This window comes from Podarcis liolepis (genome assembly GCF_965112155.1).
Source record: "Podarcis liolepis genome assembly, chromosome: Z".
In the NCBI taxonomy this organism is placed as follows: domain Eukaryota; kingdom Metazoa; phylum Chordata; class Lepidosauria; order Squamata; family Lacertidae; genus Podarcis; species Podarcis liolepis.
In genome coordinates this window covers 48,189,945-48,204,666 of record NC_139570.1, presented here as the reverse complement: position 1 = coordinate 48,204,666, position 14,722 = coordinate 48,189,945, and the positions used below count along the sequence as shown (strand labels likewise).

The following is a 14,722-nucleotide window of genomic DNA, read 5'->3' as shown; positions in this document are numbered from 1 at the left end:
TGAATATAAGACCATTTTTTGGCCTGGGGTGGGAGATAGCGTCTTGCTGCATTTTGAACAAGGGATCAGGATTGGGGAGTCTGGCTTGGCGTGGACAGGCTTTAGGAAATATTGTAATTTAAAGCAAGTCTCTGTTCAGATTTAGACGGTGGGTGGGAGGGATCTCTTGGGCCTGCGCTTTGCAGGGTTAGACCAACACAAACAAGTAAGTTCTACTCAGTAAGTTCTACTCAGAGCAGACCCACTGGAATTTATGTCGCTAGGGAAGTCATAGCTATCACTTTCAGTGGGTCTACTCTGAGTTAACGGCTAACACTGGAGACAACTCCAGGGGCTCAGCCTCACTGAGATGCCCTGTAGCAACACTTGCTTATTTAGGAATGTGACATATTAAGAACGCATGGTTTTTCCAAAATGCAAAACATGGGAGGTTGCCTTGCACTGTGTCACAGCTCTAGTCCAACTACTTCCGTTCTGTCAACAGCTCTCCAAGGTTTCAGGCAGAGAATTTTTTCAGGCATATCTGGAGATCTTAGAGATTCAGCTGGGACCTTCTGAATGAAATACACATGTTCCAACACTGAGCTCAGGGCCTGCCCCACACAGATTCAAAACAGGCCATGCAGCTCTTCTTCATCTGTATGTGTGTGCGTGTGTGTGCGCGCGCACACAGCTAAGTCCCACAAAGCAAGTCCCACTGAATTCAGTGATAGGGTGGTGGTAGAGCTGATTCTGGTTGACCTTTTTTCTTACCAGAGCCTGCTTGCACCATCAGTTGTGTCTATACATTTTTCAGTGCTGCTTGCTGACCCTTGACATCACCAAATATGCAGACTGATTTAAAATTAAGACACACCAAAGCTTGGTGATAAAGCTGTGGGTATGGTTGGTTTCAGTCATTGTTCTTTTTGAATTAAGCTTCCTACTGATTACTTTTTCCATGTTTTTCCCTAAGCAATGGTGCAAATGTGACCATTAAAAGGTAAAGGTAAAGGGACCCCCATTAGGTCCAGTTGTGACGGACTCTGGGGTTGCGGCGCTCATCTCACTTTATTGGCCAAGGGAGCCGGCGTACAGCTTCCGGGTCATGTGGCCAGCATGACTAAGCCGCTTCTGGCGAACCAGAGCAGCGCATGGAAACGCCGTTTACCTTCCCGCCGGAGCAGTACCTATTTATCTACTTGCACTTTGTCATGCTTTCGAACTGCTAGGTTGGCAGGAGCAGGGACCGAGCAACGGGAGCTCACCCTGTCACGGGGATTCGAACCGCCAACCTTCTGATTGGCAAGCCCTAGGCTCTGTGGTTTAACCCACAGTGCCACCCGCGTCAAATTAAACTAAGCTAAATTTGCAACTCAATAGTGTATATTATTCATACTGCCATTTCGTTCTTACATCTAGGCTTTGTATCTTTTTGTCAGACAGTGTATACGTATATTTGGCATGCTTTCCTTTTTCATCTATCTTTATGAAATGTCTTTATGAAATCTTGCTATATAGCAGCCTCCCCCAATTTGATATCCATCTAGATGTTTTGGACAGCTCCCATTAGCCTCAGCCAGCATGGAGTGTGCCCAGGAAAAGAGAGTCCAGCAACATCTGCCAGACTGCAGGTTCCCCATCACAATGGTAAAGCAACTGATCCAATTTAGAATTTAACTGCATGGCTCATGGTCCTTTATTTCCATTATTTAATATTAACCTGTGTACTCCTTGTACAACTTACCTGTCAATTAAACAATTAAATGATCCTATTTATCTACCCTGTTACAAAATTTCTCATTTGTAGTACTAACATGCTACTTCAACCAAGGTCCACCCAAGCTAGTGTCATGGCCTCAGACCTCTGAACATGGATCCACGTTCTGGTCCTTCCCTTGTGGATCTACAGCCTGCCTCCCCTAAATCCTGAGGAGAAACCTCTGCCACCAAGCTCAGGCTGGTCCTCAGACTACTTGGGAGTGAGGCGATCAGGAAAGCCCAGAGAGATCCCACAAGCTGGGAACCCCATTACCATGAAGAATCCCAACACATACAGGTAGTACTGGCCAGAAGGTGGTCAATAAGGCTGCAGTGAATGACTACCCAGCCCTGCTATAAAGTCCATCCAGTTGCTTCAGAATTTTGCTGAAACTGTTTAGATGTTTTGTCTAGTTATCCAGCATGGCTGCATGGGGAGCCAGAAACGACTGTTTTCCCCTTGCTGGGTCATCACTCCTGCTTGGGGGTGGGCACTTCTGCAGCCCAAAACACCTGGTATTCTTTGCAATAATCCTAGAAGAAACAAAGCGGTCCTCCAGAACTTGGGCTATGGCCCACAGATACCTTCTGCAACAGGGTGTACTCTGCAGTAAGAATATTTAGGACCAGTCTTTTTCAGCTGAATCATGGTGTTGACATGTTTGTAATCTTCTGAAGCTGTACTAAACGAATCCACTGTTTACCAAAATGGTTAGGTTTACTATTTCTAAGAAAAGATAAATGTGGATTAAGTATGGAGTATGTTGCATCTGGCCTCCATTTGTTGTTTATATTTCACTGCCCCCCCCCATCTTGGGTGGCACACTCCTGATTTAGTGATTTGTGTAAAAGCATTGCCCGCTTTTCTCTAGTAATTCCTGGTTGTGGCTCAAGAGGAGGAATATGAGGAACTTGAAGCCCTCTCCAGCTACTCTTGGACTCTATAACTCCCACCAGCCCCAGCCAGGAATGATGGGGGTTATAGTGTAGCAACAACTGCCATGGGTTCCTCACCCTTACTCTACAAAGAAGCTACTGCCTGCAGAGGACCAGTATTTTTCTAACCTGAGTCTCCAGCTGTTGTTGGACCACAGCTCCCATTATTCCCAGTGAGCTGGACCAGTGGTCAGGCATGATGTGAGTTGAGGTCCAACAACCGATGGCATTAGCAATGTTTCCGGATCACAATGGGATCGGACTCTTCAGCCATTGCACTCGGGGATGATGTCAATTTGTTGCTATGAAGTTCTAACTCAGTGTCACCGTTTTAAGCCTGTGAAATTTCTAATTATCACTGTAATCTCATGATAAGAGCTCAAAGACCAATTTTACTCTGAATAACCTCCAACGTTTCTAAAGATGCAACTTTTAATAAATCAAGAGTAATTATGGAAAAAGTCTCTGTGGGTGTTCTGTTTCAGTGGGATCTATTCTAATCCAGCCCCATTTCAATGTAATGCAAAAAAAATACATAGAACCGTAGAGCTGGAAGGGGACCATGAGGGTCATCTAGTCCAACCCCCCCCCCCCCGCAATGCAGGAATCTTTTGCCCAATGTAGGGCTCGAACTCACAATCTGAGATATCATGAGTTGCTTCTATGAACATTGGCTTAAAATGCAAATGTCAGTTACATCTGAGATCGGAGAAAGGGAGCGTGTGACACACCAGGTTCTATTGAGAGCTGGAGTCCCATCAGCCCCAGCCCGAACAGCCAATAATCTGGGGTGTTGGGATCCAATTAACAAATGGAGGGCCACATATTCCTCAAATACCCAGCTTCCCCCCCCCCCCACACTGTGTTTGCAAAAAATGCAAAATATTTTAGTGGCTCTATTAAAAAGCAGGAAGATGAGGTGGAAGATCATACACTGGGTGACTTTAAATTCTCTACACCAGCCTTTCTCAACCTTGGGCCTCCAGCTGTTGTTGGGTCACAACTCCCACCATCCCTAGTGAGCAGTCCCAGTAGTCAAGGATGGCTGGAGTTGTAGTCCAGCAGCAGCTGGAGACCCAAGGTTGAGAAAGGCTGCTCTACAGAGTGCTTTTCCTGGTCCCGTGGGTTCAAGAATTGCCATGAAGAGAAATGCTCACAGCAATCCTGTTAGCAAGTGGACATGCAAAGCCATGGATTCACCCCACCCTTAAGTCCTTCAGAACAAAAACAGCAACAAAACTACAGTATACTTTTATTTCTCTAAAAGGAGATGACAAGGGGGAAAAGATGGTGGGGGGACATAAAAGGAATAAGGCTTTTCCAGGAAAAGAAAAAAAATTAAACGAATTAAGCTCCCCCCCCCCAAATAGGCAGCTTAATCTGGCCCTCTACCTAGCCAACCAGCTGTGATGAAAAGAGGGCGTCCGCTTCATTTCCCTGGCCTCAGCCTTTTGCAGATGCACCTGCTCCAGCATCTCCCGAGACTCTCCCTTCAACCATGGAACTCTTCCACCTTCACAGGAAGTCCTGATCCTTCCCTACAGCAGCAGCGGCCTGTCTCCCCAAGGAGCCATTGCTAGCAGCCGGGAGATGGCCCTTTCACCTCCTCCACGATGGGCAGCGCTCCACACACATCATCTATTCAAATTGTGACTCTGATCTGCAGCGGAAGCCTCTTCTCCTGAAGACTGACATGCTTCCATTAACACTGTAATTTGCTTTCCTACACTAGGAGCCTCTGTTTTACAATCCATCTTGTCAATGGCAGCAGCAGGAGCAGCAGCAGCAGCAGGAGGAGGAGTCGGAGTCAGAGTCTGCAGGCCACTCAGCTCCTGCTGGGGATTATTGGATTTGTCCACAAATGCAGTAGCAGGCTGGAGTCTCATGGCTTTGTACCGCTGCAATTGAAAATAAAAGGAATTCAAGGTTACTCGTGATCTGGTCCCCAATGTGAGGATGCCACCCCACAAACGTGTGGTGGGCAAACCTGTGCAACAGCAGCTGGGAGCAACTCCTCACTCAAGAGGGTCTCTACCCTTGATAGCCAGTGGCCCTGATGCAGTCCTAGGGGAACGCAACCCAGCACTGTGCTTTATTTTTTACCAAAGATGCATACTAGTCCTCATGGCTTCAGATAAATTTGTGGGGAGTGTAGAAGAGAGGTGGTGCTGAGTAAGATTTCCAGTGGTTGGGGAGTCAGGACTTCAGGGTCCTTCAGGGCCCTTTGACTTAGTGACAAGCAAGACCAAATTTATATAGTAGGTACTGCAAAACTGGGACGCGGGTGGTGCTGTGGGTTAAACCACAGAGCCTAGGACTTGCTGATCAGAAGGTTGGCGGTTCGAATCCCTGCAACGGGGTGAGCTCCCGTTGCTCTGTCCCTGCTCCTGCCAACCTAGCAGTTCGAAAGCACGTCAAAGTGCAAGTAGATAAATAGGTACCACTCCGGTGGGAAGGTAAACAGTGTTTCTGTGCGCTGCTCTGGTTCGCCAGAAGCGGCTTAGTCATGCTGGCCACATGACCCGGAAGCTGTACGCCGGCTCCCTTGGCCACTAAAGCGAGATGAGCGCCGCAACCCCAGAGTTGGTCACGAGTGGACCTAATGGTCAGGGGTCCCTTTACCTTTTACTGAAGAACTGGTTGTGCATTTTTGCTGCATAGTTTTTCAGGTTTTAGCATGAAATATGCACCAGTTCTCCACTGTACGATATTTGCTGCCTAATGGGTAGCATCACACATAACAAGTTTGACAGTTACTGACATTGTCCAGTGTAACGTAGAAACACTCAGACTAGTCTGAACAGAGAATGGGAACTGTGTTAACCTGAAATCCAAATCATTCCTCGGGGGCAACCCCATGGTCTATGCATTACAGCACTCAATCCCAGAAGCCAGTAAACATGCAAGTGCTGTATGCAAAGTCTCTGCTATTCAGGAAAAGCTACAGCTGCCACATCATTGATTTCAGCGTAACCTAAATCACAACTTGGGACGTGGGTGGCGCTGTGGGTTAAACCACAGAGCCTAGGACTTGCTGATCAGAAGGTCGGCGGTTCGAATCCCCGCAACGGGCTGAGCTCCCATTTCTCGGTCCCTGCTCCTGCCCACCTAGCAGTTCGAAAGCACATCAAAGTGCAAGTAGATAAATAGGTACCGCTCCGGCGGGAAGGTAAACGGCGTTTCCGTGCGCTGCTCTGGTTCCCCAGAAGCGGCTTAGTCATGCTGGCCACATGACCCGGAAGCTGTACGCCGGCTTCCTCGGCCAGTAAAGAGAGATGAGCGGTGCAACCCCAGAGTCCGTCACAACTGGACCTAATGGTCAGGGGTCGCTTTACCTTTACCTTAAATCACAACTAACTTGTCTCATAGAGAATTTAGTCTGGAATCAACCCCTTATAAACCATTTGGTCACATGCAGTTGGCCATGATCCTCAATGGAGAGAAGGACCATTCCTCTTGGGAAAGCAGATGGAATGGACCATATGGCACAGCAGGACTGTCAGCCAGTGGGACAGGCACTAATCTAGAAGCACAGAGCAGGCATTGGAGGGAAGGCTTGCGGTGGCAAGACAGCAGGGGAGTAATAGGAAGGCATTATGAAGCCTGGAACCTAAAGGCGTAGAAGGAGCCACGAGGGGGGGGGGCGGGGGCAGAGCAGACAAACATGGGATGGGAGGAACCAAGGCAGAAGAGGGTCTCACCTGGAGATTCTCAAAATGCATCAGGGATTTGCAGTGGGCAAGTTGGGCAGCAGAGTCGCTATGGCAGAATTTGTGGCACAGCCGGCAGAGGAAGCCTACCACAGGGACCAGAAAATCCAGGCCTGTGAAATGAGGGAGGGGAAGTCACAGATCACACTGAACAGAACCAAAATGAATTAATAAAACCTTCCTCCTCGCCCCCCTTATAAAGCATCGTGTGATACATAAATACAGGAAGCCCACAACTTACATGCATTTAACTTGTGAACATTCAGCTTTATGCGATTAGCAAAAACATAATAAATAAATAAATAAAATTAAGAGGCAGAAAAGGGGTTGGGTGTCTGAGAAAAAGGACTTTGGCGATCCCACCTGGCATTGCACCCAATGTGCTTTGACTATGCACGATTTTGGCTTTAGGCGCAGTCCCCCAAACGCAATCCCTGTTTAAGTCAAGGGCTTACAGCATATGTGAAAATGGGTAGGGGAATTTATTTATTTAATATTTTAAAAGGCAACGTTGCTCTTGTTAAACAAGGAAAGCATTTTTTTTAAATAGAGCGCTTTCTGCTCACTGTAGTCCAGTTGCACAGCTGATAATCAGGCAGCAACTGGAACAAACAGAAAAGTGCAAAGTGGGTGCGCACACCCACACCTACACCCACAAAAACCCCCCCACACGAACACACAGAAAGAAAGATAAAGAATGGATAACCAAAATACAGTGGAGAAATAAACACAGAATTAGATATCTTGGAATATAGGTTACAAACAAATTTGAATATATAGTAGAGACTAATCACCAAAAGCTGTTTTGTGAGTTGGGAGAAATCAATTTTGGAATTCCTTATCTATCTCATGGTATGGGAGAGTATTTACTGTAAAAATGACTGTCCTACCCAGAAGTTATTTATACTCCTAAACATTCCATTAGTATTCCATCTGAAATACTGTCAAAATGGCAGAGATTGATACAGCATTTCATATGGAACAAAAAACCACTTAGGGTAGCTGCCCAAAACTCTGTATAAAAAACACAAGCAGCAGCGGTATGGCAGCACCCAGAATAAACGGTTATTATCGCGCAACAAAATTGGCTATGTTAAAATAATGGTTTAAAGAATATCCAGTGTTGGAGGAGGAAGAAATAACAATAAAGAGAAAGCTTAAATATCTGCTGTTTTAAAGAAAACTATTGGGAATCTTACTTTGAAATCCTTCCCTCAGTATTAGCTACTGTAAGAGCCTGGCCTGAAAGTAAAAACAGGTTATCTATGGGCCTATTGCCCTTAGTGTCCCTGTTTTATAATGAATTTCTAAATCTAGGGTAGTTACAAGATTTCAAGCAATGGCAAAATACTAGTTTAGAAAGCATAAATATGGAGGGGTTGTAGTAGCAGGAAGTAATAAGACGAAAAAGCCCCAAGTCAGCAGCAATTGTGATGGTTTCCTTACCATAGATGGTATCTGGACAGTACTCCTCACTCCCTCCAGAATTTTCCAGTGCTGCTTCCTTCAGCCCAACATGCATGGAAACAAGAAATGGGAATAAGAGAATTGTGGGGTTGGAAGGGACCCCAAACGAGGGTCATCCATTCCACGGTGAAGGGAAGCTCCTGTGCAAACAGAGAGCCAGTGTGGTGTAGTGGTTAAGAGTGGTAGATTCGTAATCTGGGGAACCAGGTTCACGTCTCCGCTCCTCCACATGCAGCTGCTGGGTGACCTTGGGCCAGTCACACTTCTCTGAAGTCTCTCAGCCCCACTCACCTCACAGAGTGTTTGTTGTGGGGGAGGAAGGGAAAGGAAAATGTTAGCCGCTTTGAGACTCCTTAAAGGGAGTGAAAGGCGGGATATCAAATCCAAACTCCTCCTCTTCTTCTTCAAACTAAAGCTGAGGTCACGAGAGCATTTCACAAAATCACAGAACCAGAGTTGGAAGAAATCCCCCTCTTTGCTTGTGTTCCTTTGGTGGTCAGAGAGGTTGGGGTTGGCCTAGGGTATGGTTGTTCATTTGTGGTTGGCTGTGGTGGTCTTTGTTTTCATGTGTGAGTGGGGTGGGTGGGTGTTTTGGATCAGGTTAGCCATATTGATTCGTATGCTGTTGGTGGATTTTTGTCATTGTCTTGTTGGGCTGTGTATGTGATAAAGGGAAGCCATACCGGGGTGAAGGTTCTTCTTCTGTTTGTCCCCGTGTCAGTTTCAGTTTATTGGTTAATTTTTCTAGTAGGGCTGTTTCCCATACTATTTGGTACCATTGGTCCATGCTTACTCCTGACAGGTCTCTCCAATGTCTGGTTATGATGTTTCTGACTGCTGAAAGTAGGTGGGTTATGAGTTCTTTATGGTGTAAGTGGGCATTATTGTCTTGGAAGATGTTTAGTAAGGCCAATTCTGGGGTGATTTCTAATACTTGCTTGGTTATATTACAAATCCAACTATTCTGGACAATAACCATACAAGAAATATGTAAAAAAACAAAAACAAAACACCAGCACTTGTTGAGTTATTCCCCCTGCCATTGGTTCAGGAATGTAGAGACGGGTATAATCCTCTCTAGGGCATTGCTTTCATGATATCTTGTCTATGTCCTGCCCTCTTTGCTGTCAGGGTCTGACTCTGAATCTGTGGAAGTCAGGAGAAGCAACTGTGGGCTTTACACAGCAGCATTAGCTAGCATGGTGATAGTGGGTCTCTCTGCACATGTATCTTCAGAGACCAGAAGCACTATATCTAGTAGAAAGAGGTGTCTGGCTTTGTCTTGTCTTTGAACCTTGTGGGAGAGCAGTTTTCCCCCTTAACCAAGGACTCTGGAAGAAGCTGTTCCACTAAGAGCAGGAAATCTCTAGACTCTGCTGGGGCTCCACATACTCTGCTGGCAAATCACACTGGATGAGGTGTGGTGAATTGAATTCCACAAGTCACCAACGTTCTTCCCACCGACCTGGTTGCTCGCAGACACATGCAGAAGTTGGGGGAGACTGTGGAGACACAAGGCCTCCCCATGCAGCTCCCCCCTGCCACACTTTGCCAGCCAGCAGTTAGCACAAAGGTGGGCAAAAGACCCTCTCCCATCTCCACTGATCCATCTCCTGCTCAAGGAAGGACCAGGGACTGAGGGAGGTGCTGCAAATAAGCAGTGGCCCCTTGCAGCCAGACCAGGGAGATAATCCAAAGTAATTTGGGCTCTGTGTGATTTTTACCTTATGCACTGGTTTTGGAACCTAACCTCTGTGTTAAGATGCGGGTCCACTGCACTCCATTACTTGGAGGAAAGCATGAATGTATGCCAAGCTTTTTGACCAGGAAACACAATGCCCTAAATGCACCAGGTGTGCTGATAAGCTACAGCACTAATGGATAAACCAGGACAGTCTGTTCTGTGAGACTGGGCAACTAATGACCTCTGCACCTAGCCTTGTATAATAATAATAAATAATAATAATAATAATTTATACCCCACCCTTCCCGGTTTAAAAACCGGGCTCAGGGCAGCTAACAGCAAATATAAAACATTGATTAAAACGCGACTTAAAAGCAGCATAAAAAACAACATAAAATGCAGCATCAATATCAATAAAATTCTAAAATTCAAGGGTCATTGGAGGGGACGGGACCCAGTCAGTAGACATCAAATGATCACCAGGGCTAACTGGCCAAGTTGGTCCTACTAGGGCCAGCAAGGAGACCAAGATGAATTTAAATGTCTTGAAGCAGAAGGAGCCAGCCAACCTAGTGCTCTCGAGATATTGCTAGGCTACAATTCCCAGACTGAAGGTGTTCTCAGTAGTGGCACCATGACTGTGGAATGTGGTTCCCTCATAGGGTCAGCTGGTGTCAACCTAGATGGGTTTCTGTCACCACTGAAAAAAATAATCTGTTCACCCTGGCCTTTCAGTTACAATTAGGACCTATGATATCACCTTACCACATATGGAATTCCCATTCTGCATTTGTAAGAAGTCAATCTCTTAGTGTGGCTGCACCCACACCTTGGAACTCCCTGCTTATTGATATCAAGAAGGTGCCTTCACTTTATATTTTTTGATGTCTGCTAAAAAAAAAAAAGGAATGTTTACCGACAAGCCGAACCCAGATGTTTAGAAAGTTGATCCAAGTTTTAATTTGTTTTTAGCTTATTGTTATTTTAATTTTTTGTATGTTTTAAATAATTGTTATTTTTGTGATACTTTTATTGTTTAGCTCTTTTTATAGCACGAGCAGCAAACAATAATGCATGGTTTAGTGTTACATCCAAATTCAGGGGTTGGTTTGTTGTGCTCCAAACAATGATGATAATATATTTATTTATACCCTGGCCTTTTCCCCTAACAGGGCTTATAGATATTTTTTTTTAAAGATTTGCTAAAAACATAGAAAAACCAATAAAAAACAATTAAGCATTGATAGAATTAAAACTATATACCTTTATAAAATATGTTTAAAGCATACCAAAAATTACAATAAAAAGAAACCATGATTCCTATACCAAGATTTCATATTCTGATTTGGTGGGAAGCAATCTACAATGTCCCAGTTTGAATGTAACACCAAGCTAGGAATTATGGTTTGCTGTGGGTCCCCAGAAGTTGTTGGACTACAACTCCCATCATCCCTGACCACTTGTCATGCTGGCTAGGAATGATCGGAGTTGTAGTCCAACAACATCTGGGGACCTACAGGTTGAGAAACACTGTGCTAAAGGAACAGAAAACCATGATTTTGAGTGACATGCAACCAGTGTCACTTTAGCAACCAAATGAGCCTTTTTCGGTTGCCAGTTGGGCACATCCAATGCAGCCACTGCTGCACTCCTTCTTGGAAAACATACCTGCTTGATGAGAGACTCTTCCTTATCCAGCTGTCCAGAGGCTCCCTCTTCTCCAGCATTTCCCTGCTGCTGCTGCTCCTCTTCTTCTTCTTCCTCCTCCTCCTCCTCTTCTTCTTCTTCCTCGTCATCTTCAAAGCAGCCAACAGCATCGACTGTTATGAGCTCCTCAGAATCCTCTGGCCCAGCCTGCTCCTTCTCCCCCAACTTCACCTGGCCAGACACAAAAAAGGGAGGGTGAGAGACAGGAAGGACAAGTCTCTTAGGAGGCTAGGATCAAAGGGCAACTCCCACCACCCACTTCCTGCACTCCCTAGTGTAATGGCATTCCACACTGGTACGCAGGCTGAGACCCTACCTGCCTGCGGACTGTCTCGCCAGAGTGGTGCATGCTCTAGTTATCTCCCGCTTGGACTACTGCAATGCGCTCTACGTGGGGCTACCTTTGAAGGTGAGCAGGAAACTACAACTAATGCAGAATGCGGCAGCTAGACTGGTGATTGGGAGACCACATAACACCAGTCCTGAAAGACCTACATTGGCTCCCAGTACATTTCCAGGCACAATTCAAAGTGTTGGTGCTAACCTTTAAAGCCCTAAACGGCCTCGGTCCTGTATACCTCAAGAAGCGTCTCCACCCCCATCGTTCAGCCTGGACGCTGAGATACAGCGCCAAGGGCCTTCTGGTGGTTCCCTCATTGCGAGAAGTGAGGTTACAGGGAACCAGACAGAGGGCCTTCTCTGTAGTGGCACCCACCCTGTGGAATGCCCTCCCATCAGATGTCAAGGAAATAAGCAGCTATCTTCTCTTTAAAAGGCAGCTGAAGGCAGCCCTGTTTAGGGAAGTTTTTAATATTTTATGCTGTATTGTTTTTAACACTTGATTGGAAGCCGCCCAGAGTGGCTGGGGAAACTCAGCCAGATGGGCAGGGTATAAATAATAAATTATTATTATTATTATAAGCACACGGATCCCACCAAGGGGCAAGTAAACAAAACAGCCTAAAACAACGTTTATAAAGTGTGAAACTAACATGCAGAAGCCACTTGCTCCGTTTGACTGGCAGAAGCTTGGTCTAGCCCAGGGATAGGGAGCCTGTAGCCTTCCACCACAGTTCCCATTATTCCTGAATACTGGCCATGCTGGAAGGGGCTGATGGGACATGGAGTCCAGCAACCCCTAGAACATCACAGGTTTCCCATTCCTGGAATAGCCCAAGGATGACTAACAGTAGACATTTTTTTCTGGGGTGTGTGTTAATATTTCCCAGGGCAACGGGGTACTCTCTTAGTAGTTCCACTACCCTAGGAAGCTGGTGTAATGTCAGTCGCATTGCCCAGCAACCGCATGTAGAGTGTGAGACCAAACAAACGGAAGAGTCTCAGACGTGGCAGAGTCAGAATACGAAGTCAAGTCTGTTCCGAGGGTTGGGCAAGCAGCAATCCACGTGGTCAGACCATTCAGATCACAAAGCCAAGAGTCCAGATGGAAACACTTGTCTGCTGAGAGCTCTGTTTAAGAAGGCTGAAGCCAGCTGGTTCTCATCAATGCCTTCTCCTCTGTGTCACTGGAGATTAATTAGCTGCAGGTGGAGTCACTCTGCCTTCTCCCTTTCCAGGATGCTGTTCAGCGGGTGAAGGTGACTCCTGGCCCATGACAGGTAATGACAGCTTAAATGTAGTATAAACACCGACAACTGGGAAACACTGGCCTGCGAATGCTCCAATTGGAGAACAGCCTTTACCAAAGGTGTCGTGGGCTTTGAAGACACTTGAACTCAGGATGAAATGGAGAAACGAGCTAAGAGGAAGGCACGCTTGGCAAATCCACACTGTGATCAACTCCCACCTGGAAACCAGTGTCCCCACTGTGGAAGGATGTGTGGATCCAGAATTGGCCTCCACAGTCACTTACAGATACACTGTTAAGACAGTGTTCATGAAAGACAATCTTACTCGGCCACAAGTGATGGTCAAAGAAGATTATATTGCTGTTAACCCATTCTGGGACCCTTACCACAAAAGGGCAAGTAAAAAATCTAATCAAAGTAAACAGGCCAGGGTCCCAGAAAGAGAACCCACAAGTCCTTGCAGTCTTGTGCACCTACAGGCCATAAAGCCCACAGACAGCATATTCTCCTGGGAGGGTCCATAGCTCAGTGCTAGGACACTTGCTTTTCTTCCAAAAGTTCCCAGGTTCAATCCCCAGCACCTCCAGTTACAAAAAAGCCCACGTAGAAAGTGACAGGAAAGACCTTCCCCTGCCAGAGACCCTAGAGCAGTGGTTCTCAAACTGTTTTCTCTGGTTGAAACAAAATAAAAATAAAAATCCTTCCAGTAGCACCTTAGAGACCAACTAAGTTTGTCACTGGTATGAGCTTTCGTGTGCATGCACACTTCTTCAGATACACTCAATCAGAAGTCACCAGACCTTCATATATAGTGAGAGGGTATTACTCAGAAGGGTGGTGGGAATGGGTGATTGGCTGATAGGTGTGGTAAACCTGTTGACGACTGTTAACAACTGCAATGGTCTTACAGGGGAAAGCAAGGGGTGAGATGGCTAAAAATGAGATAAGAATCCAATGTCTCTATTCAGACCAAGTCTCTCCATGGTTTTAAGTTTCACATTTTAAGAATAAAAATTTGTTTGTGCCACTCCAAATTTTTTATTGGTAAGAAATACACTGGGGGGGGGGGGACTCCTAGCAGTGCTTGATTTATAACATAGAACACAACTACTTTATAATATGACCACGGGACGTCCAGAAAGTATAAAACAAGGCAGCAACATAAGAACACAAATCATTCCTACACACTTGATGCTCTTGCTCTCATTTTGAAAATAAATTTACCCATATTCTGCAAATACAAAATCTTATACTATACGACACTGAAATGTTTAAATGTTTCTTTGATTCTCCTTGAATTTTCCTGCCACACCTGCGATTCCTTCTCCTGACACACCAGTGTAGCACACGACACACCCTTTGAGAGCCACTGTCCTAGACAAGCTGCTGCCTGTCACAGTAGATAATATTAAAGCAGATGGACAATTAAGTCTGGGAACAAAGGAAGCTGCTTTATATCGAGTCAGACAATATAACCGGTCAATCTAGTTCAGTACAGCGGTACCTCAGGTTAAGGACTTAATTCGTTCCGGTAGTCCATTCTTAACCTGAAACTGTTCTAAACCTGAGGTACCACTTTAACTAATGGGGCCTCCTGCTGCCATTGTGCAATTTCTGTTCTCATCCTGAAGCAAAGTTCTTAACCAGAGGTACTATTTCTGGGTTAGTGGAGTCTGTAACCTGAAGCGTCTGTAACCCAAGGTACCACTGTAGTCAACACTGACTGACAGCGGTTCTCTCATTTTCAGGATTTCATAGCCCTACCAGGGATTGAACCTGGAACCTTCTACACCCAAAGCTGGTGTTTTATCCACTGAGCTAACATCCTCCCTTAAAACCTGCCAGGGCCTCTGATGTTTTTGAGGCACAGCTCTGCAGCAGACACATGG

At 45.8% G+C, this 14,722-nt stretch overlaps 1 protein-coding gene across 1 annotated transcript in view; it reads right to left on the bottom strand.

Annotated features, from left to right (window-relative positions):
* Positions 1 to 3,911: 3,911 nt before the first annotated feature.
* CIZ1 (CDKN1A interacting zinc finger protein 1) overlaps positions 3,912 to 14,722 on the bottom strand; it is a 37,226-nt gene continuing 26,415 nt past the window's right edge. The window contains exons 12-15 of the mRNA XM_083485868.1: positions 11,206 to 11,415; positions 7,833 to 7,890; positions 6,378 to 6,499; positions 3,912 to 4,574 (exon numbers count right to left, since the gene is read on the bottom strand). Coding sequence (XP_083341994.1) covers positions 4,311 to 4,574; positions 6,378 to 6,499; positions 7,833 to 7,890; positions 11,206 to 11,415 — 654 coding nt within the window. The 3' untranslated portion in view covers positions 3,912 to 4,310. The remainder of the gene's footprint in view (positions 4,575 to 6,377; positions 6,500 to 7,832; positions 7,891 to 11,205; positions 11,416 to 14,722) is intronic.